Source organism: Symphalangus syndactylus, chromosome 21 (genome assembly GCF_028878055.3).
Source record: "Symphalangus syndactylus isolate Jambi chromosome 21, NHGRI_mSymSyn1-v2.1_pri, whole genome shotgun sequence".
NCBI classification, from domain to species: Eukaryota; Metazoa; Chordata; class Mammalia; order Primates; family Hylobatidae; genus Symphalangus; species Symphalangus syndactylus.
Genome location: NC_072443.2, coordinates 44,300,641 through 44,325,294, shown reverse-complemented (window position 1 = coordinate 44,325,294; position 24,654 = coordinate 44,300,641). Strand labels below are relative to the sequence as shown.

Sequence of the window (24,654 nt, the reverse complement as noted above, 5' to 3'; positions counted from 1 at the left end):
GATAGCAAGATAAGCACATAGTATATGAGGACCATTCAGAAGAGAGCTGGGGGCATGAGAGAAATTTCAGCCTGCATAGCCTGTCTTTTAATTTATATTTAGTAAGTTCTGTTTTATAACTTCAGAGTTGCCTTAAATGCAGGAAATGCAATGGCCGATAAAGAATTGAAAAGTTTCACTGTCACCATGCGCAGAAAACAGTTAACATGGCAGGGCTGAGACTACTGGGCTTAGAAAGTGCTGATTGCAAGGCTTGTCCACGGCTGGCATCAGAAAACTTGGATTTAAGGCGAGTCCCCACCACTCTCAGAACTGCTTGTGTGAACAGTATGGTTTATGCTGAACAGTTGCTTTCTTTCAAGGAGTCTGAAATTCTGGCATGTGATAAAAAGAAGGTGCCTACGTGACCAGCCTCATAAAAGCCTTGGGCACTGACTCGCTTATGAGCTTCCCAGGAGGACAACATTTGACGCGTGGTGTCCCAATTTGTTGCTGGAGAAATTCAGTGCATCTTGTGCGACTTCACTAGGAGAGGACTCTTGGAAGTGTGCGCCTGATTTCCGCTGGTCTTTGCCCTACATGCCTTTTCCCCTTGATGATTTTACTTGCTATCTTTTCACTACAATAAATCATAGCCATGAGCACAACTGTATGCTGAGTCCTGTGAGTCTCCCTAGTGAACTGTTGAACCTGGGAGTGCTCTTGGGGACCCCAACACACAGCCAATCAGATCCACAGATTCTCATTTGTATTAGGGTAGCCTATCTCCTCACATTTAAAAAAGGAACTACAAGTCTCTTCCCTGCAGACATTATATTGCCCCTCTCTGCCTTCAATTACAGCTATACATTCATTACTGCTATTCAAGTCGGGAACTTGAAAGAGTCAGCTTTCTTTGGAAGTAGCCATAAGAGACTAAAACTTTAATGAGGGCAAAGAGAAGACATCAAGGGGCACAGCCAGCTGGAGGAGGCTGCTGTCTGATAGGCTCACTCTGAGTGGTTATTCACCCGGTTAGTGGCAGCACTGCTATTTACCATAAAAAGCTGGTTAAAATAAGCATTTTCTGTCACACTCACACATTCTTAATGAGCCAGATTCTTCCATGGCATGACCTTTTTGTGCAGGTCAGCTCCTTTGAACAGCTGCATTTATTCTCTTCCATTTTTAGGTTTTGCTGGCACATTAAAAATAATACCTAAGGGTCTGAAAGAAGCCCTGTCATTGCTCAAAAGTGCCTGATTTACTCCTGGAGAGTAGCCCAGACCCTGAGAGAATCTCAATCCATGAGGTTTTATGATAAATATCAGTGATTATGCTGATAATAGAATGGTCCACCAAAACTAGTCGAGGGAAGGCATTTTCTTTTCAGGGGGAGGAGGAAGCATGAACTGCTTCCTGTAAAGTCTACGGCTGGTGCTTTAGCATCCTGCTTCTTCTCCCAAGGGTGGGAGTGGGAGAGAAAGAAGATATAGGAAGGAAATAGACTACAAGGAGGGAAAGAGAAGGAAAAGAAGTGGTCAGAGAATGGGGAAAAAGCTCGCTTCAGCTTTGAGCCTCTGGCCATGAAAAATTCCCATCCCCAGGGGCCCTCTGAAAAGTGCTCAACCCCACCCATAACCTAATGCCACTGGTTATACTTCATGCTGCCCCTGAGTCCATCCCCTCATCCAGCCCACCAGGCTTACTCTAACTGGAGCTTACAGGAGGGTGGGCCCATCATTTTTACCAAACAAGCAGCCTTTCCAGTCTCCTCATAAATTCTAAAGGCAGTTGTTTAGCCCTGTCTGGAATATCCAATGCCCTGTGCTCAGGAACAAGTCTGTGGTTCTTCTGTCCACAATTCTACTTGTCTTCATGATGTCCCAAGCCGGGAAAGAGCCAGGAACCTGGACAGTGGTTTTTTTAGTCTGCCCAGGGTCCCTTCTTTGGAGAAACCTCTTCCTCCGTGCCATATAGTTTGTGAAGCTATCAGTAAGAGTGTGCAGCCTGCTATAGGGATGGTATCATGACCCAAACACAGCCAACCACAGGAATGCCCCCTTGACAATGTGCTTTGTCCAAGGGGTGGGCATATGACACAAGCGGAGCCAACCAGAACCCTCCCCTGAGTTGGATCTATGGACCGGGAGAACAGACTCTCTTCTGGCTAGGCTGCCAAGTCTGAAAGGATGACATTTTAGGGCTTGCACCAACTGTCTTCTCAGCCACATGGAAAAACTAAAACAACTGAATAAACTGAGAGTCTGTGTGTGTGTGTGTGTGTGTGTGTGTGTGTAAGAGACAGAGAGAGACAGAGAAACTTACATCATTGAGTTCTGCATTAGTTTGTTAGTGCTACCACAACTCGGGTAATTTAAACAACAGAAATTTATTTTCTCACAGCTCTGGAGGCCAGAAACCTGAATTCAAGCATCAGCAGGGCAGCACTCCCTCAGCAGAGTCTGGGGAGAATCTGTTCCTGAATCTTCCAGCTTCTAGTGGCTGCCAGCAGTTCCTGGCATCCCTTAGCTTGTGGCCACATCACTCCATCCTCGCATCACCTTCTTTTCTGTGTGTCTTTTCTCTCCTGTCTGTGTCTAATCTTGCTCTGCCTCTCTTTTATAAGAATGCATATCATTGCATTTACAGCCCACCCAGATAATCCAGAATAAATCCCTCCTCACAAGGTCCTTAAGTTAATCACATATTTGCCACATAAGATAATATTCACTCTTTTGCCACATTAGGTAACATTTACAAGTTCCAGGAAGTGACTCTATTTTGGTAGGGGTATGCTTTTTAGCCTATCACAAGTCCCATTTGAGTCCCCAAGACCTTAGTTTCTGCAGTTCTTCCTTCAGCCCCATGAGCCACCTCAGTAGACTCCTCATCAGCCAGTAAGTTCCTTCCTGGCCCAGGCTAGCATGAATTGGTTCAGTCACTTGTATTAAGGGTGTCTTAAATAACACACATCCCCATGTCTGCAGCAGGCTGGGCAGCGGAGGAAGTAGCAAGGTGCAGTAGACAGAACATTTGCTCTTTCATCAGTGTTTGGGAAAATCACTTCCCTTTCCCAGCTCTGCTGTTTCATAATCTTTGCAAATATTAAGCTTAAAGGACTATTGTATTTGTTTATGCTATCTTATTGTTTTAAACACCCTGTAATTATATTTATGGCTTGATGATCATTTAAGGATTTTTTCAAATGTGGTTTAAAAGACCCAACCTAAGAGGCTTGAGCAAAAAGAAGCAGGTAACAAACCTAAAAAGTCTAGGGCTATATCAGGTACAGCTTGATTTGAGGCCCTGATGATGTCACTGGACTCCATCTCCTGGTGCTGCCTCTTCAGGATTGGCAGTATCTCAGGTGGTGGCCCCCTGCAGCTTCAGAGTCACACTATCCAGTACCCAGGCCAGCAGAAAAGAGAGTCAGCCTCCCTAATGAGTAAACAAGTCTTGGAATTGGATTTCATTCACTCTGCTGGTCTGACTTCTGTTGAATTCCTATTCAAAGTAATCACTATGGTCAAGAGGATGAAATGTAGTGATTGGCTTATCCTAGGCTATTTGCATGGTTAAAGAGTGGAAGAAGAATGATACTCTAGAGGGAAGGTGGATGTTGTTATCTGAAGTGTGGGGAAAGCATGCTGGGTGTGAAAGGAATCAATGTGTACTGAATACCATGACATTAAAAATTTTTATAAAATCCATTTATTCTTTGGGAGGTTGAGGCGGATGGATCACAAGTTCAGGAGATTGAGACCATCCTGGCTAACACGGTGAAACCCTGTCTCTACTAAAAATACAAAAAAATTAGCCGGGCGTGGTGGCAGGCGCCTATAGTCCCAGTTACTTGGGAGGCTGAGGCAGGAGAATGGCATGAACCCAGGAGGCGGAGCTTGCAGTGAACCAAGATGGCGCCACTGCACTCTAGCCTGGGTGACAGAGCGAGACGCTGTCTCAAAAAAAAAAAAAAAAAAAAAAAAAAACTCCATTTATTTATCCAAATGAATAGGTCTGCCAAGCTTGTAATGAATAGATGGATTATCATAAATCATACTTTTATAAATATAATACAAAAACATATACTACCAACTTGCAGAATTTTCCAAATTAATTTGAAGGAGATCGTGTGAGTTTAGTACCTTTAGACAGGGCAAAATAGGCATACATTCAAATTATGCATTACTTTGGATATGTCAATAAACGCAAATATTTAATAAGTACTTTATTTCCCCAAGTTACTGATGAAACCATCTTGTCACAGATGCTGTCAATGATTACACAAATGTCACCCTGAACATGTTTAATTAACCATAATAAACACTGTACTCAACTCTTGAAGTGTTCTTTTGGTCACAGTGTGAGATTCGATTTTCTGTAGCCGTAGTTTTCAAACTTTGTAGTTACACACTACCACCAATAACAATGAGGCTAATATATACATTAAAAAACATGTAAAATATGAAATGAGTTAAAGATAAAATAATCAACATGCTTTTTTTTTTTTTTTTTTGAGATGGAGTCTCTGTTGCCCCTGCTGAAATGCAGTGGCACAATCTCAGCTCACTGCAACCTCTGCCCCTTGCCTCGTGCCTCAGCCTCCCAAGTAGCTGGAATTACAGGGGCACGCCACCACACCCAGCTAATTTTTTGTATTTTTAGTAGAGGTGAGGTTTCACCATTTTGGCCAGGCTGGTCTCGAACTCCTGGCCTCAAGTGATCCGCCTGCCTCAGCCTCTGAAAGTGCTGGGATTACAAGCATGAGCCACCGCACCCGACCTAAAATAATCAACATTCTTTATTTTACTTATCAATGGTGAAAACACCTTTATGATCTCATTGAAAAAAAATATAGTAGTACATTTAGTGAGGGTGTTGTCATTACTTCATTTAGAATATATTTGCTAGACCGGGCATGGTGGCTCACATCTGTAATCCCAGCACTTTGGGAGGCCAAGGCAGGCAGATTGCTTGAGCCCAGTAGTTTGAGACCAGCCTGGGCAACATGAGGACACCCTGTCACTACAAAAAACACACAAAATTAGCCAGCATGGTGGCATGCACTTGTAGTTCCAGCTACTCAGGAGGCTGAGGCAGGAACATTGCTTGAGCCTAGGATGTCAAGGTTGCAGTGAGCCATGATGACACCATTACACTCCATCCTGGGCAAGAGAGTGAGACCCTGTCTCAATAAAGAAAAGAAAAAGAAAATATTTGCTTAACATTTTGTGACAGAGAGCTGAAGGTCCGATTCTAAGTCCAGTTTATTTTGATATTTGGTATTATAGCTGTCAGAGCTGAAAAAGCTAACTCAGTGTTATGAGCTGAACTGAGTTCCTTCTAAATTCATGTTGAAGCCCGAACCCCCAATGCGACTGTTCGGAGATATGGCCTTTAAAGAAGTGATTAAGGCTTAATGAGGTCATAAAGGCAGAGTGCACATTAGATAGGACTCATGTCTTTGCAAGAAGAGGGAGAGACACCAGGTAAGAGCCATATGAGGACGCAGGGAGGAGGCAGTCATCTGCCTGCCAAGGAGAGAGATCTCAAAAGAAATCAATGTTGCTGGCACCTTGGTCTTGTTATTCTGGCCTCCAGAACTGTGAGAAAATAAGTTCCCGTTGTTTAAGCCACCTAGTCTGTGATATACCTTTATGGCAGCCCTGGAAGATAAAAGCACCCACAAATATGGCTCTATTGGCCTGACTTTGGTCAAATTCCTACTCTTAAAGTAATCATTATGGTCAAGGGGTTGAAAAGTGGTGACTGGCTTATCCTAGGCCATTTGCATGTTTGAGGAGTGGAAGAAGAATGGTACTCTAGAGCGAAGGTGGGTATTGTTACCTGAAGCATGGCGAAAGCATGCTTGATGCTAAAGGAATCAATGTGTACTGAATATCGTGACATTAAGACATTCTACACATCTGGATGGAAGATGTGTACCATTGGTTCACCCACCAAATTACTCATTTTCCAGTCCTATAAACCATTCATGCAAAGGTTTTTTTGTTGAAATTTGGCTCATAAATTCCCATCTGCTCTGGAAATCAAAATTAATTAAAAGGTTTTTTGTTTGGTTGGTTGGTTGGTTTTTGTTTGTTTGTTTGTTTTGAGACAGGGTCTCTCTCTGTCGCTGAGGTTGGAATAAAGTGGTGCAATCATGGGTCACTGCAGCCTCCACCTCCCAGGATCAAGTGATCTTCCCACCTTGGCCCCCTACTCCCCCAGTAACTGGGACTACAGGGGTGTGCCACAATGCCCAGCTAATTTTTGTATTTTTTGTAGAGACAGGGTTTTGCCACATTTGCCCAGGCTAGTCTCGAACCCCTGGGCTCAAATGATCATCCCACCTCAGCCTCCAAAAGTGCTGGGATTACAGGTGTGAGCCACCATGCTGGGCCCAAGTTATTATATTTTTATATTTTCAACAAATGAGTAAATAAACCACTGGAATTCTGTCTGAAGATTTTTAAACAGATTAGAAAATTTTGTGTAAATTTTTAAAATGTGCATACACGAGAGTTTTTATGGTGCCACACTTTTATTGTTTTGGATAACAAAATAGCCTAATGGTAAGACATTTCCAAATAACTCATTTCAAAATATTTTCTCCACTGCATAGTTTATTTTCGTCTTTTGCTTTATTTATTGTAGAGTTAACCATACTCCACAGCACAGTTTTATCATCAGTACCTGTAAGATCTCTCTAGTGAATTATTTCCATAGTAATGCATCTTAATTATATGCTTACTGTGTACCAGGCACTATTCTAAGTACTTTACATATTGATGCATTTAATCTGCACAATAGCTCTATGAAATCAGTGCAATTATTATCACGATTTTACAGATGAGGCAACTGAGATGTGGAGGGGTTAAGTAACTTGCCCAAGGTTACATAATAAGTAGTAAAGCTAAGATTTACTACCAAGGCAATTTTGTACCAAGGCAGTCTGTCTCATAAACCCATGCTTTTAATTGCTACAGTACACCACAAAGATTGCACTAGTCACATGCTAACACTGATATTGTCCAACTGCCTGATTTTTGCCACTGCAATGAGTGTAAAGTGACATTTATAATTTACTGCATAACTTTGGACAAACTACTTAAACTCTGTGTCTGTTTCTTCATCTGTAAATTGGAGATAATAAAGTAATACTGATTTCAAACGGTTGCTGTGCAATTTAAATAATAGTAGTGATGTTGAATATCTTTTCTATACTTATTGTCCATTTGGGGTTCCCTTTTTGGGAATTGCCTGTTCATACCTATTGCCCTTTTTTATTGGGTTTCCTGTCTTTTTCTGATTGATTTGCAGGGTGTGTGTATGTGTGTGTGTTATGAGTTACATGTCAGTTTTAGATATTTACATCTCTTTCTATCATTTTGTCTGTGGTGCCCTTAGTTGAACAGGAATCTTTCATTTCATTTTGATATACTCAAATCCATTAATTGTGTTCCAAATGTAAAGAGGATAAAGATATGAAAAACATTGTTTATGCTCTAAGCAACTTACAACTAGCTGGAGAATCAAGAACAACTATGAGAACAAGTGTTAAACATTGTATAGCAGTCTGCAATATAATGCCCCAAGTTGTAAGGCTGTGTAGCCAACAGTATAAACTTGGGGAAGTATCTAAATCTTCCTGAGCTTCAGTTTTATTTGGAAAACAGAAGCAATAAAAAAGACCTTTCCATTTACTGTATTTTTTTAATTTTAATTTTTTTAATTTTTATTTTTTGAGATGGAGTCTCTCTCTGTCACACAGGCTGGAGTGCAGTGGCACAATCTCGGCTCACTGCAACTTCTGCCTCCCAGGTTCAAGCAATTCTGGTGCCTCAGCCTCCAAGTAGCTGGCACTACAGGTGCCCACCACCATACCTGGCTAATTTTTGTACTTTTAGTGGAGACGGGGTTTAATCATGTTGGTTAGGCTGGTCTCAAACTCCCAGCCTCAAGTGATCTGCCTGCCTCAGCCTCCCAAAGTGCTGGGATTACAAGGCTTGAGCCATCGTGCCCAGCCTCTGTTCTATCTATTGTGATAATTAAATAAAATAAGAGATGTTGAATGGCTCTCACAGTACCTGGCGTATAGTACCAACTACAATTTAGATGCAAAGCAGATCAATGAGATAATAATGGCTATCATGTATAGAGGTCTACTACCTGCCAGGCACTTTTTATATGTATCTGCTTAAATTTCACAACTCCCTGTAAGGCATTATCACTGCCATTTGTCAGAGGCAGAAACCTAGGTTCAGAGGGCTTATTATTCAGGCCAGACAGCTAGTAAATGGCAGCAATAGGATGGGAAGCCAGATTGGTTTGACCTCAAACCTCCTGTGCCTTCTACTATGCCAAGCTGTTGTCAGAAAAGATATTAAGGAAGCAAACTTGACATGCTTCCTGAAAACAAAACAAACAAACAAACCCAAGCATTTTAGTAGATAGGAGGAAGGCAGGAAAGATCATGCCAGATTCTGAGAGGGTGCAGTGGATCTGCAAGGGATGCAATGTATTGTGAGTTATTCGAGGGCAGAAGCAAAGCTTTATCCACGATAGTTCCCTTCAATCCTCGCACAGTGACCAAGACAGAGTATCTGGTGCGGAACATCTATTCTCTAATCTTATTACCATAACAAGGGAGCAGGAGTAAGTTGTCTGACTGGCGAGTTTGAAAGAACTGGGGATGTGTCACTCTACCCCCTTCAAGTTTGGGGAGCAGGCATTTCCCAGGAGGCACATGTTTTCTGCTTTTCCATGCAGTCAGTTTAGTTTTTGCACGGGCAGGTTTTCCAGCTCTGCTTGTGACTGAGTGGACATGTTCAATTCTGGGCCCACTGTCCCTGCAGATCTAAAGCCATGGCTGCCATTCCAGCCTTTAGCAGAGACAAAGCTGACATTTTGCTCTCCATAAGTCTGACTCCTGCTGCTATCTCAATGGATTCTGAACTTACATGGGGACCATGGGTATTATCTTGAAGCCCCCTAAAGCCACAACAGTGGGCACTCAACAAACCTTGGCAGCAGAGTGAATATGACAAGTTCAGAGGACAATGAAGAGATGGGCCTGCTTTGAGCGGAGAGAGTATGCTGATGTAGTTGAAGAGAAGTTAGATGGACAGGGTGGGCCCAGTAACGGAGGGCTTATAAGAAAGGCAGAGTTTGGATTTGATGTGGGAAGAAGAACGCTGAAAGTTTCTGAGTAGAGGAAGAACATGAACCCGAGGAAGACAATGTTTAAAATAAGGTAGGGAACGAATATGACAATCGATTGCAGTGGAGACTACACGGGAGAGCCTGTAGCCAGAGGACAACGAAAGGAGGTTTCCAGAATTTCTGAGTGAGGGAGGATGAAGGTCTGGCCTAGGAAAGTGGACATGTGAACGGAGGCGAGGGGATACATATGAGATCTCAGCGGCTAAACTGCCAGGCTATGGGTACAAGCCGTCTCTGAGAAAAGGAGATAGGTTTGAAGGCAACCACCCTCAAAGAGGTAGATGAGCAGGCCCTGAAGCTGGGGAAAGTGAGGCTTAGCCTTGGGCATGTGAAATCTGAGTTGCTAAGTGGATCTGTTCTCCGCACTAGTTATGGCAGGAAAGGCGCCTTAATTAGGAGCATTTTAGGGAGTTAACCCTGTCAAAGAGGTAGCACACTTTCGAAGGCCAAGGGCTGAGAAGAAGGTGGTGAAGATGGCAAGCCTGAACACAGACGCTACTTGAGATGACAGGGGTGGGAGGGGGGACACAGGTGATGAGTGAGTGAGCGGAGGAGAGGGGGGGACACCGCTCCCGGGCCCGAGGGAAGGAGGGGATGAGGCTGCCGGCAAACGCTGGACTCAGGATCTTCCCAGCAGAGCAGGGCGGGCGCCACCTCACCCAGGACAATGCACTGTAGAACCCACAGCAGCCTTCCCCACGCCGGCCGGTTTTCCCGGCCCTGCGCCCACTTCCCGGTGCCCCGCTGCCCTGCTGCCGTGACACCCTCGACCCCGGGATGCAGAGTCTCCTCTGCCTCCCTGGGCCTCCCCCTTCAGCCATGGGGGGCGGCTCCGCTTCCCAGGCCGCGGGACGTCTTTTCCTCCAGGTTCCAGTCCCGGCCCTTCCCGGGCCCCCCGCGGCACCGCCCACCTGGCCACCGCCGCAGCCCGCCCGGGCCGCGGCCAGCCAGCAGCCCCTCCCGGAGTGGGGTTTCCCTTCCCCCTACCCCTCTGCGTTTGTGGCAGGGACCCACGGGACGCCCCCTCTGCCTCCGCTCCACGTCCAGGGGGTCGAAGGGGCGCCAGACGAGGAGCCGTGCGAAGACAGGGGTTCGGCGGCGCCAGGACTCCCGCGGGCTCCCCGGAGCAGGGGGCGGGAGGAGGGGGAGCGGGAGCCGCGGGGGCCGCTGCAGAAGAAGGGGGAGGAGAATGGGGAGGAGCTGGGGGGCAGGCAGGCGGGGAAGGAGAGGTCTTAAGGGGCGGCGAGGCCAGGTCGGATTTCCTCCGAGGCTGGCGATCGGCGGAGCTCCCACCTCCGCTTAGAGCTCGCTGCGGCCGTCCTGCCCCGCGCCCCCCGGAGACCCGGACCGGACCACGGTGAGCACAGGGCGCGCGGCGCGCGGCGCGGAGGCCGGACTCTTCGGGCGGCAGTGGGTGCTCGGGTGGCGGGAGCGAGCCTGCGGGACCCGAGCAAGTTTCCCAGGTCGGCGCGGGGCCCGGCGCCTTCAGACTCGCTCTCTTCTCTCTTCCGCAGATGTGGAAACGCTGGCTCGCGCTCGCGCTGGTGGCGGTCGCCTGGGTCTGTGCCGAGGTAGGCGAGGGGCCGAGGAGTCCCCGGGGCCGCTTGAATCTGCGCGCTGGGCGGGTGGGCGCGCGTCCTGGGGATGCTCTCCCGGGGCGGCGCTGGGAGTTTCGGTCCTTGGGGTGGGCTGGGGCGGAGCTGGGGCAGTGCTGCGGGCAGAAATGCTGCTCACGAAACTTCAATCTCTAAAGCAGGACAAGTAGTTCAGGGCCGTAAGCTGGAGCCCCGCCGCGGCTAACATGGAGGGAGAGCGGGGAGGAGAAGAGGGGACGGGCTAGGCCGACCGGGACGAGGCGGCGACTGGAGCAGCAGCGAGTTCAAAAAGGCGCCTCAGTTCCTTCCTTCTCTTCTGAGGAGACTGAGAGTAGTTGGGGACTTTTCCCTCCCAAGTCTGTCTCCTGGGGGCGGGGGCAGAGGAATCTCGGAATTCTTCTTTTGGGGCAAAATTAATTTTCCTTTCTCTCTTTTAAAGTGAGATCATGATTCCCTGAAATGTATTTTCTTCTTTGTGAAGTGTCCTCGGGTTTTGTGTTATCATCTGGGCCATGTAACGACCTTTCCCGAAATGTTCCCTGTAACGTTGCGCAAGTGTGAGAGAAGATCCATTGCTCTGCTCTTTGGGGGCTCGAGTTTCCAGTTAAAGCATTTCAGCGCTTGTTTTTTTGTACCAATTTTTTCAACTCTAACGACCTTCCTGAGACACTACAAACAAACCAACAAACTCTTTGCTCAGAAGCCCCTCCATTAACTCGAAGGTTTATGGACAGAGAATAAACAATTCTAAATTCCCCGGGCTCCAGTCTCCAGGAAAGTGAGGTCAGAAACTAAACATTTGATAATTATGGCAGGAAATATGGAAGGAATTAAAAAGCATGAGGGAGAAGAAATGGAATGCACATTACAAAAGAAATAGCTCCCTGGTGGGTGGTTTTTGCTCCCCGTTTGAATTTTTTCCTTCATATTACAGTTTAACCACACCCTTAGCATCGCAGCTTGACTCTGCCCAAAAAAGTCATAAATGCATACAAGGTCTTCACAATTTTTTAAAAATACGCATTGTACTGAATTCTCATTTAATTCACTACTACGTTGTTGATTGAGGTGGAAACTCAATCAACTGTTTTTACTCCCAATGAAATAAAAGTAGCTAATATTTATTAAATATCTGCTGTTGTAATAAAATTCCATTTTAATGACAGATAAATTGAGTCAGAGAAGGTTACCCAATGATCTCAGCTATTAAATGCTAAGGGTGGGACTTGAACCCAAACAGTCTGGCTCCGGACCCAAGGCTCTTGACCATTAGCCCACACCACTTCCAAGCACAGTGGTTTAACATTTACCAAGTACATTTTTGTATACCACACACTGGGCTGTGTACGTTACCTGCAGTTATTTCTTTTAAAGCTCCCAAACCCTGTAACGTAGGTTTCATTATCCCGATTTTACAGAGGAGGAAACAGGTTTAAGGAGATTAGGTAACTTGCCCAGGGTCATACAACTAGTTAGCTCTGAAGCAGGATCTGAACCCACCTCTCTACCTTTGAAGCCCATCTTGAACTCCAGGTCTGCTTCTTATCCATTTGGTTTTCCAGGGTTTGCATTTGAGAGAGTATCCCCCTTCACTGGCTGATGTAGCCCTGGTTAAGAAACATTCCTCCATCCCCTGCTGTGGCCCTTAACAGGCAGCTGCAGACCAGTGATGGATGAGGTGAATCCCTGGTTGGTTTTCCAGCAGGCTTAAGAATTGCCAGCCAGTGTGTGAAATCACTCAGTGAACTGGAATGCAAATATGAGGTGTGAGGAGGCTGTTGGTTCACTCACCAGGCTGTGTGGCCCAAGGTCTGGGATCTATTCTAGGCGGCCTGCAAGACACACACCCCTCCCAACCCCCTTCCTCACAGGGAAAACTTATCCCTGGTAGGAAGTTCCCCCAGCAGCAATTTCCTGCTGGAGGTAGAAGAGCATCCAGTGCTCTCACAGAATTCCCAGGCAAACTCTACAGGAAAGAAGGCAAAATAGAGAAGTACTGAGATGTGAAAACAGAGTGCGTTGGTGGAGAAAGGAGGCTGTGAACTCACAGTGTGTGGAAATGGTTACAATGAAAAGAGTGAGGGGTAGGTATGAGCTAGGTTACATTTACAGTCTTCAGTGACATGAATCTATTTTAGTAAACTTCAAATCGCTAAAATTGTACAAATATTGTTGAACTTTTTAGAAATGAAATTTAGAAAATAAATTGAGGCTTCTTGGTGCTTTCTGCTTTTCTGCAACCATAAATATTTAATTCAGCATATTTTTAAACAATTTAATCGCTTTACAAATCATGTTGATATTTGAAGAAGCCAGAGCCTCTGTACTAAACCAGAATCAGAGGTGCTTTCCACTTGGGAAAAGGTGATTGTCATCAGTATTAATGCCAGTCTATGTCAGTCCCATTTGGTTAGATTCACAAAACTATTAACAAAAGTCATTAAGGAGCCTGGGCTCAGTGGCTCATGCCTGTAATCCCAGCACTTTGGGAGGCCAAGATGGGAGGACTGCTTGAGCCCAGGAATTTGAGACCAGCCTGGGCAACATGGTGAGACCATATCTCTACAAAAAATAAGAAATTAGCTGGGCATGGTAGCACACGCCTCTGGTCCCAGCTACTCAGGAGGCTGAAGCAGGAAAATCACTTGAGCCCGGGAGGTTGAGGCTGCAGTGAGCCGTGATGGTGCCACTGCACTCCAGCCTGAGCAACAGAGCGAAACCTTGTATTTAAAAAAATAGAAACAAACTCATTAAGCAAAGTGTCATATTGTTTTGAATGTGTTCCATGGTCTCCTACTTCCTTGGCACCTCAGGGTTGCTTTCTGATTGCTTCTTCTCTTTCTTACCTGCTCACTCTCTTACTACTCTGTCTGCAGCATATACCTTCAGCAAGCCTCCCTCCAGCTTCTGCCACATCCACCTGAGCACACACACCCATGCACTCTGTAGTCTGCTTGAAAGAAGGTACTGGGTGTAGCATATGTCTCTAGATGTGTGTAGATTAACATGTGAATGGACTAGGCAGAGAGGGCAGCAGCAGAGGGAGTGCCTTCACTAACAATTACACAGATACCCCTTTTCTAGATTCTCTGGGGAGAGGGCTGTGTGAGCCTACTCATCTACCCTTTCCCGTCCCCCTCCCATTGGGAATTACTGCAGTTCATTGAGAAGTGTTGATGGTGGATGCATAGTATGGAGCCTGGGAAAATGTTAACACAGGCGTAGTGTGTGTGCCCTTGAAGCTCAGTCAGTGGGTATCTGTCACTCTAACATGGCAGGCTGGAGAGAACCCTGTGGCCCAACTGCCTGCTTTAGGAAGACAGCCCTGGCAAGTACCCAAGCATACCCCAACTCTCCCTTGGTGGATGTCTCTGCTGTCACTATGATTCCCAGCATTCCAGGTCTAGAAATTCATTATGATAAGTCACATGTACAGTTAACTGATTTGTAGTTCAGAATCCTCATTCCAGTAAGGGATCCATGCTTGACCCATGAACTTTGAGTGCATTACCTAAGAGAGAACAATAGCAATTCTACAAACAGATGTACTTCACTTAGCTCTAGGTTTGCAATACCAGAAGATTATGAGGGCTTTGTCCTTCTGAGGCCACGTTTCTTAACCTCATTTGTTTGTACCCTATTATCAGCATATAGTTAACCACTAGAGGTTTTATTTGGGAGCTCCTCTATGTTCTTTAGAATTGTTCTGATGGTCGACTCAAGTAAGCCTTGCATCTAACCCATATCTCTGACTGCATCTTCTTGGAGCCACAACTTGTATTATTAACAAAGCTAAAAAGATCTCTAAAATGATCTCTTCCTTGTTTATCCTTTGGCAAATAAGCTACTTGTTGCGATTCTAAAGACTATTGCTGGAAATTGGGGTGTAAAACATAGCAGGGACTCTGCAGACTAGCCAGAACAGAAGGGCAAGCACCCAGCATACGAGGCCCTGGCCATTGCAAGTGGCTTTAGAAGGTGGACACATTACAGTTCCCTTAGAAGTCTCTGGATTGGGTGACAGAAATCAGGACTCCATCCCCAGGCTCATAGAACCAAGTTGGAGAGGAACCATGAGGTGAAGATCTGGTCGTGGGCTGAGGTGGATGTAATGATCCCAGAGGAAATGCCCCAAAGACGAACAGAAAGTCTTTGAAGTCAGTGAGGCAGAGCAACACATGCTGCCACAAGAACAGGAAGTAAAGGATGAGCTGTAAATACCAGTGATCATATATGAGAATTGAAAATGCCATGGATTCTTTGTCTTAGTCCTCTTCAAATAACTGGACATCTGGCAGAATGTTTCTAACAGACATAAGTTTTATTAGCTTAATGATACCAATTAATAGGGAAAAAAAGTACAGTTAGATAGGTTCACTTTGGAAGCCAGATGATTAATGTCCTCAGAGGGCAAAGGAATACTTTTTGTCTAGGATGCTCTATTCTGACTCCTGCGATTTTGGCAAGGGGCGCTTTCTCTGAGAGTATGCCATGAATGGCATGGCCTTCCCTTCACTGTCCTCATCAAGCCTATCCCCTGCTGCAGCTGAGCGTACCTGGTGCTCAGGTCAGAGTCACAGTGAAGAACAAGGCATGGTCTCTGCCCTCACATTATTTACAATCTAGTAGTGGGTCCAGGTGCTTTAAATTGTGGCAGCTACCGTTTATATTATTATAACTACATAGTAACTAGTAGCTTTATACTTATTATTGCTGGGTTTTTTTTTTAATTTACATTAATGTAGGGCCTTCCTTTGTAAGATCCTTTTATGGTAGCAAAATGCACAAATCTTCCATGTATAGCTTCATGAACTTTTACATCTGGCCCATGTAGGCACCATGCAACAAGACTGAGGGAGTTGGTGCAGAAAGGTATGAACCTGTATGTTACCATGAAGTTACATACAGGAAAAGTTACCATGAAGAAAATGAGGGATAGGGATGATCTAGGGTACATTTCATGACTCTGTGCCCGAAGATGGCTATCTTTTAATCTGTCTCTTCTCTTGGTGTCTAGCCCAGGTAACATTTGGCAAGTTTTTAATCCATGTTTTAACAACAGCAAACCTTCAATAATTAATGAAAGATAAATTAACCCTCTCTATATGAGACTTACTATTTGGATGTTATTTTTAACATTTTAACTCGTTAACAATAAATGGTTTTCCTTGTTAGCTGCAAGGATGTGCAGCAAACACAGTGAAATACAGTGCAGCAAACACAGTGAAATACAGCCTTAATTGACATGAATCCATTTTAGTAAACTTTGGATCAGCTTTGGGGAGCTTTCTTGACTGTTTTGTGGATGGATAGATATTCCAGGGCTCACTGTAATCTATATTAAATTCAGCAAAGAACTCAAATCATTCTGTTAGACCACTTTGCCCTGGTTATTATTACTTTTGAAAGGACTCTACATAAGATGTCAGTCATGTTACTTATGACAGCAAAAAACTTAACACTGACTACATAGTCAACCATAGGAGAAGGGTTAAATAAATCATGGAACAGCTATATGTGCCACCAAAAGCATTTACAAAAACATTTTGAAGCTCTGGCAAGTGATTATAATTTAATTTAAAAAGCACACCCCCCCCAGCTTTATTCTCAAGACTGTAAAAATTTATAGAAAAGTATAACAAACAAATGTGTTAGAAATTATCTGTAGGTAGTGGATTTATGGGTCATTTTACTCTTTGCTCTAGTCTTTTCTATATTCTCTAAGCTTTTAATTAGCATATTTTATTTTCATATTTTATCAGAAAATAACACATTAACTTTTTTATTTAAATAAAATACCACATATTAGGAGAAGGGAAAATTCCTCTCAAAAAAAGGAGAGGATCACAAGAATCGTCACGATGTCAAGGCACTGGATGAAATATCCAAGGGGCAGGACTTCAGGGATTGCTTAAGGAGAAAAAGGTGGGGTGGTAAATGGCCTTTCAGAGATGGCACAGACATGGCATACATATTACCATTACCCTCTCCCTTACCTATGACAGACATTTCTAATCAATCATAGAATTCTTTCCTACTGAACTTGGAGAAGGTTTGAAAATCCTACTCAGCAATGTTCTAGGTAGCCACTAGCAATCAGAGTCTATATGAGATGAAAGCTATTTACCATCCCTGCTGGATGGTAGATCAGTCCAGTTTGACAAACACTGACGCATCTTTAGCCAAAATTAAGATAATTAGAAGGCAGAGTTTGGGACTGTATGAAACTGACAAAAACAACATGGGGTAATAGGTGATAGAACTGGGTTAGCAAATGGATGAAATGTCAGGAAAACAGCACTTACACCAGATTTTGGCCCAAGCTTCTAAGCTCTTTGGATGAATCTGAACACCTTAAAATAAGCCAGACCTTCTAACATTGGCCCCATCAACAAAAATATAACGAGAATTTTCTTGGCTATTCTGATGAAGTAAACAGTTGCTCTTGCTAAAGTTCTAAGAGCTGCTGCTGTCATAGATAACAGCTTTTGCATTAGCAGCAGCCTGGCAATAACTTGCTAATAGAATGCTCTTTGGGTAGTTGGAGTACAAAATAATTCCCATAAATCTTCATTTCCTGCTTTGGTTGGAGGATTTCCATTTAATCTTTTCACAGACTTTAGATGCTCATTTGGAAGCCTTCACCAATGAACTATTCCCAGGATTAAGTCTGAATGTATGACCCCCATATGTCCCTTGAATAATCCTGGACACTATTTGTGACCAACCAAGCTGTTGACAAATAAGTCATGTGATACATGACAAAAGCTATCATGTGTTACAGGCCCAGATTTATATGTGCATGCATGTGTGCATGTGTGTGTGTATGTCATGGGATATTGGCTTGAACTGGTGAGAGAAAAATATCTCTGTCTTTCTATACTTTTTGTTTCAAGATTTAAAATCCTATATCTGAGGCAAAATTTATCTTTTCCCATCTTTCCTCTTATCCTTCAATGACAGTTAATAAGTGTAATTTATTGATCTACAGAAGTGTCAGGCATTATGCTAGTCAGTTTGCACATAAGCTACTATTAGGAACAGTGTGGGACTAAAAAGCCTTACCATACAGATCCCTGTTCTGAAGTAGCTGCTGCCACCATCGCTGCTTGGCCATTAGGGGTCAGATGTAAGGCTTTAGCAGAAATTCCCCTTCCTCACCTCTTGCCACTACTTCAGAAAATCCTGAAACATGGCAGTGGGATAGATGGCCCCTGCCTTCTCAGAATTTGAAAGACTCCACTTGGGCAGCTGGGGACCTTTTCAGCCTGTCCACCTAATCAGTGTGTCCAGTAGATGGCAGCTTTTTGTGTGGAACTTTATCTTACCTTGTGACTGTTCCGGGGGTCTGCTGTTTTTCTCTTCCCATTTTCCTTGTCTTTTCTTGTTCTCATTTCTGGGTGTCTCCAAGTCTGCTTTTGTTTGTTTGTTTGTTTGTTTTTTGTTTTTTTTTGAGATGGAGTCCCACTCTGTTGCCCAGGCTGGAGCACAGTGGTGCGATCTTGGCTCACTGCAATCTCCTCCGCCTCCTGGGTTTAAGTGATTCTCCTGCCTCAGCCTCCTGAGTAGCTGGTATTACAAGCGCCTGCCACCACACCCGGCTAATTTTTGTGTTTTTAGTAGAGATGGGGTTTCACCTTGTTGGCCAGGCTGGTCTCAAACTCCCAACCTCAAGTGATCCACCCGCCTCAGCCTCCCAAAGTGCTGGGATTAGAGGAGAGAGCCACGATGCCAGGCCTAAATCTGTCTTTTTCATAGACTCTGTAACAAACCCATTTTGTTATTAAGAGCAACACTGTAGAACAATGAAAGAGTCTGACTTAGAAGTCCTGCTGTGCCCTTTTCTGGGCACCTTTTTAAAGTCACATAATGTCTGTAACTTGTAGCTTCAGTTAAGAGCGAGGGCTTTGGGGCAGTGGACTGAGTTGAATTCTGGACTTGTCCAGCCGTGAGGCCTTGTGCAAGTTACTTAACCTCCCTGAAGTCACTTTCCTTACCAGTAGAATGGGAATCATTCCTGTGTCTCTACCTGTCTGCTCGATTAGATCATGGAAAAGGTCTCCTCTACTCATGGTGTATTGGTGTATAGTCAACACCAAAAACAAATACCTGCAAGAGATGAAGGGTCGCTTATGTTTTTGACTCTGTAATGATTTCACCAGAAGAATCCTCAGTATACAAGTAAACATCCACTAGGCATGGTCTTTATTTGCACAGCCTTTGTGCTGGCTCAGGTTGTTACTCTGATTACTGATTTTTCCTTGAGAGGAAGTATAACGTAATGGCTTAGCGCTCAGACCTGGAAGCTAGATTAAATCCTAGCACTGCCCTTACTAGCCATGTGATCTTGGGAAAACTACTTAAAACCTCTCTGAGCCTGTTTCCCCATCTCTAAAATGGGCTTAATCCAGAGTATCTACCCCATAGGTTAGTTGTGAGAATTAAATAAGCTCTTACATGTAAAGCAGAGTGTTTTGGCACACAGTGTGCAGTGTTAGTTGGTATTATCATCCTCAGGGCATCTCTATGGGACGAACTCCAAAAGCCATGGTGTGTGTGTACATGTGTGTACACACGTGTGTTTGTGCACACATTCACGCACGTGTATATGTATGCTCATGGCATGCAGAAGTCTCCTTGCTTCTTTTTGTCTCTCCAGAGATTTAAGTATCACCTTCTTTTGTAAAGAGAAAACTAGGATATTTACTTCAGTGGATGCTTTAAGGCCCAGAATTTATATCAAAACCTTTGCTTCTACTGAGCTAATCTTGCCCTTAAACTTCTATGTAGTGTTTCTTCTGTGAAGCCACAGTTCTATCATTCCTCCAGGAAGAGATTGAAGTACTCATGGAGCATCTCCTGTGCAGAGGCAGTAGGATGGGAAGCCAGCATAGGTTTTCCCTAAAGGTAGAGTGAGTGAATGGAAAAAGCTGGGAAGAAAACAGAAAGAAAAGGCAAAAAAAAGAGGTATATATGGAGGTGGCAAACAGATATCTTGGGTGGTCATTTCCATTTTGCTGTGGTCTTCATAGCGTGGCCTGTTACCAGGCAATACATTCCAAATTGTTGGTGTGGAAAATGTGATAATGCAAAGCAATAGGATCCTTTGCTTTCATTATTTCAAAAATAAGTGCCAATTACTCTCAAAGACAGGGTAAGAAGTATTCCTGGAGCAAGCTGGAATTTGTCTCTTTGGGAGCCAAGGCCACAGCTTCTGGTACTTTGCACACAGACCTGGAGTCCCACTAGGGAGGGGCTGCTGTGTCTGCAGCCAGTCCGATGCCAACCTCACATGCCCACCCTTTCCTGGCCCTGGAGCCAGCTCTCTGTACCACTCCTTATGTTGCTCTTTGCTCTTCGTTTCATCTTTCTCCTCTATTTTCCTTCTCTCACCATTACAGAGAGGTCATCCTGAAGTGTCTGGGCTGCAGTAGGAGCTGCCAAACATTCACGAACCACCATGTTCACATTAGATGCAGAGATAAAACTGCACAAAGTCTCAATATACTATTTTGCATCACTCATCTGGGACAAAGTAAAAATTTTCAAAGTCAACTCAAAAGAGGAAAGCAAAAGGTATTGCAAATCTGTTCTCTGTCAGGCACTGAGTTAGTGCTGGTGGATAAGAGAGCTTGTGCCCAAAGAGCTTGCAGTCCGTAGGGGAGGCAGACAGGAACACAGGCTCAAAGTGATGCAATGTGAGAAGTATTAGGACAGGGCTGAAAACCTAACCCAGTATGAAGGGCTCAGGAGCACTTCCAGGAGGAAGTGAGCCACCAGCTGAGCTCTGAAAAATGACTGATAGTCACTGTGTCTTGTGGAAGTTTGAAAACCAAAGACACTTCTGCTAGGTAACATCTACTCAGTATTGTAGAGGCCCAGTCATTTAACTTTCCAGGTAACATCGGTTGTTATATGGCTATGTGCCTGGAATGACACTTCAGGCTTGGCCATTTGGCCACATAGACATGTCAGGCATGACCTCCATTTGGAATTAGGTCTAGTTACTTCTGAGTCACGTTGGAATGCAGTTTTTACAATGGAGCATTTGCAGCCTAATGGTCAGTGACTCAGGAGTTTTGGGGGGTTTTTTTGTAGCAGTTGTTTTGTTTTGTTTTTTGACACAGGATCTTGCTCTTTTGCCCTGGCTGGAGAGCAGTGACACAATCTTACTGCAGCCTCTACATCCTGGCTTAAGCAATCCTTCCACCTCAGCCTCCAGAGTAGCTGGGACTACAGGCATGTGCCATCAGGCCCAGCTAATTTTTGTGTTTTTAGTGGAGACAGGATTTCACCTTGTTAACCATGCTGGTCTCTAACTCCTGGGCTTAGGCAATCCTGCCTCCTCAGCCTCCCAAAGTGGTGGCATTACAGTTGTGAGCCACAGTGCCCAGCCTTGGGGGATGTTTTAAGGCAATTTCTTTGTTCTTCAGATGTATTCACAAGTGTTCCGCATTAAATAAGGCCAAATGGCAAAACAGCTCTAAAACGCCAGCGGAGTTGCTAGGTAGGGTTGTATAGACTGTTCACTGCACAAGTATGTCGTGTACCTGTGTGTGGCACAGAGCTTGTCTGCCCACCCACAGGAAGGAGCACCTTTTTTTCTAACTGATGTGCAAAGCTCCCCAAACCCAACGTTATCTCTGAGTCATGTGATGTTTATTAGACTATGGTGGTCATTTCTACATTTGTGCATCTTATAAATTGATTTCGTTTAGACTCTTGCAAAGTTTTTGTACTAGGCCTCCATCAAAAGCCATTTCTGTGTTTTTGTAGATTTTCCTCATAGATAAGCAGAGATGATAGACATGGAAATCTTAAATATCTGGTTTCTTGTACCCACAGTGCGCTACTTTGGGCTGCTGCACAACTAAGTCTAGTTTGGGAACTGTGATTCCCCAGGAATTAAAACAAGTATTCCCAGCTTCCCTCTGATTGCTGGATTAGCAGAATCTCCTCAGCCTCCAGCTGAATTCCAGCCCCTGGGAAGAAATGTCTTAGAGTGAACCCCCAGCCTGGAGCCTGTCAGAGGTTGTGTCATGTGTTTGCATTAGCTGAACAAAACCCGAGCAGGCTTTCCGGCCTTGCTCTCCCCTCCTCCCTGCACGCCTCTCCGCTGGGAGAGGCCAGTTAAAGTCTAGACACTGTCTGCTTGGCTCTCTGCCTTTTTAGCACAATCCGCATGGTTCTGCAGCTCTTTCTTTGGTTGCCTGTCCTCACTTGTTTCCCCAGTTTTCTTAGTTAGTCTTAAACTGTCCCCGGGGGACTGGCAATGAGCCGCACACATAGGAAACAGGTGGGTGAATTTATGAGACTGTCAGGATTCAGCTGCCTTGAAAGGTTCAGAGTGAAGATAGCAGCAGTGCTGGCTGAAACTGTGACTGAGTTTACAGACATCCCTGGTGTGAGCTGGCTTCAAACGAACCTCCATTTACCGGCCAGAGATGGGCTGGGACGAATAACTCAGGTCAGACAGTGGCACCCCAGGTAATGAGCAGCCACCTGACTCCTCATCTGCCAAATATGGGGGTTAGAGTAGGTGGGCTCTAAAATGCAGCTTTGAAATCCTGTTCATATAAAAGGAGGCGGATATTCTAGGCTAGATTATCAAAATATTCTACTTAATGGAATTGGGATATTTGATTAACTCTTATGGTGATTTACAGCCTAGCGAAGAACAGTTTGAGAGATAGGCTGGCTCAAGAACGAGAAAACAGAGTGAATAAAAACAGGAGGCATCTTGTGTCCTTTACTTCCTCTCACCATGTAGTGAGTGGAATATAAACAGTACAGCATGTGGCACCTGAACAGTCTTCATGCCCAGGAATCCCAAATGCTGTTTACTCTACAGAAAGGAATCACTTGATTTTCCACTTCAGAAGCCAACTGCTCAACAACACTGGGGAAGAAATGAAGAATCCTGGGTCTCCTTGTAGTCGATCAAGAAATTTTGGGGGGAAAAAGGGAAGACAGCCCCAATTCAGAGTGTGCAATTTGGGATTTATTGAACTTACTTGAAAAACAAAAGCAAACAAAACTTTTTCTCACTTCTGTAAATGTTTACATTTTCTTTTAAAAATAATGATGCAGTATTGCAAATGGCTTACAGAAATAGTTGTCTGAAACTATTGCATGGACCCTAATTTTGTTTTCTGGAATGCTTCTTACTACCTTCTCATCATGTTGCCTGGCCCATGATCAGGATCCAGGGGCTCCTGAACAAGTATTAATGAATTGCCTGCCCTGCTCCCCTGGCCCTGATCTCTGGTCAGATCAGGCTCTTACTACAGCCCATGGGCACTGGTCTTTGGCTTTGACCCAGTGGTTAAATCAAGTGACTTGTTAGGGTGAACACAGTAAGGAGGCAGAGGCCAATGCAGATGTTTTAGTCCTGCTGAAATGCTTGGTACCTTGCCTGTACTCCAGTTCCTGAATCTCACTAGAAAATCCCAGTGTGCTAAATCGTGCTATTGATCCTGACTGGGGAACCAGCCAGCTCAATATTGGAGGTGGCTTTTTTAGTAAGGGTACAGTACAGGTTAGAATTGAATTAAAATTGGCTGTGCCCCAGGGTAGACTGTGTGTGTGTGTGTGTGTGTGTGTGTATGCATGCATGGATATGTGTCTGTGTACATACAGAATACACAAGGAGACATGCACACACGCACACAAACAGACACTGACTTAAATTTCACCACTAGGAGAACATGGCCATCTCCCTATAGCTCAAATAGTGAGACTTTTCTCACAAAAATTCCTGTGGAATTTGTTTTAATTTAGTTTAGTGTTTGACTTCTGTTATACTGCCCTGATTTCTTTCTAAGCCTAGGCACATAGACCAGTGCTTATTTTTATGGTGTGAAGTTTGCCTGTTAATGAATTTAATAAGTGCATGTCATTCATTCACTCATTCCCTACCATATTCCAAAAATAAGAAATAGGTTTTCCCTCACTAATCCCACAGCCAACATATCCTATTAGCTTCTGTAAGGGTTGGGCTAATTACTTGTATTTTTAGCTATTGAGAGGGCCCAAGTTTATAGTTTGTGGCATAACATTTGTGACAGAGAAAAAGAAAATGGACGGGACCTCAAAGATGGTCCGAGAAATTTCTGATCCCCTTCACACACATACCTGGCTCATCTAAACTGTAGTGTGAAATTGATACAGTGGAATTTCTATCAGAGAGGCTAAACATTATTGAAACAGAAATACAGATGCTCACCCTGAGCAAAGACTCAGACATACTGAGTTCCCTTTACTGTCAGGGTCCCTACCAAGAGGGCCCAGCATGGCTTCTTGGTGGCCCAGCCGAGCTCACAAAACTTGCTTTGGGATGGAGGCAGATGTATGCTTGCCAGTCATTCACAAATACTCGGAGCACGCAGTTTCGCTTCTCCCAGGGCACCACCATCGTTGGTTTTGCACTATGTGCTATAATTATGGTGCTACAGGGACAGACTGAGGCCTACATCAGAAGCAGGAAATTCACCTGGCTTCTCCTTAGAGTCCCAACAGTCTTTCAGGAATGTGTCTGTTTGTGCTTTGTTCCCCTTCCTCTAGTTTTCCCTCCTTGACATTTTCTATTTTCTTTCCTTTCTTATCCTGTGTGGCCTTGTTCTTGCTGACAGCCACATGCAGAGATGCAGATTTTCTGGTTTAGCTATTTATTATAAGGAGAAAGACGTTCACTTTATGCATTAATTGGTATCTGCATCCTGTTCCACAGAAGGGTAATTTTCTGTGTGGCACCAAGGGCTTGATAATGATCAAAGAAAACCCCAGTTCCCAGTAGGAACACACTTCAGGTGTGAGTCCGTTTTGGGTTTCTCAATCTCCTTTCTTGGGAGAT

At 44.4% G+C, this 24,654-nt stretch overlaps 1 protein-coding gene across 7 annotated transcripts in view; it reads left to right on the top strand.

Moving 5' to 3' along the window:
- Nucleotides 1-24,654, top strand: part of FSTL1 (follistatin like 1) — a 166,641-nt gene that overhangs the window by 100,980 nt on the left and 41,007 nt on the right. For 3 of the 7 annotated variants that reach the window (XM_055259110.2, XM_055259106.2, XM_063630126.1), the window contains exon 3: nt 10,722-10,778. The exons of 2 other annotated variants lie outside the window; for them this stretch is intronic. In XM_055259110.2, the coding sequence (XP_055115085.1) occupies nt 10,722-10,778 (57 nt within the window). Of the gene's footprint in view, nt 1-10,396; nt 10,565-10,721; nt 10,779-19,595; nt 19,710-24,654 lie in introns of those variants that run through there. 2 more of the 7 variants (XM_055259109.2, XM_055259108.2) reach the window with 2 other exon arrangements.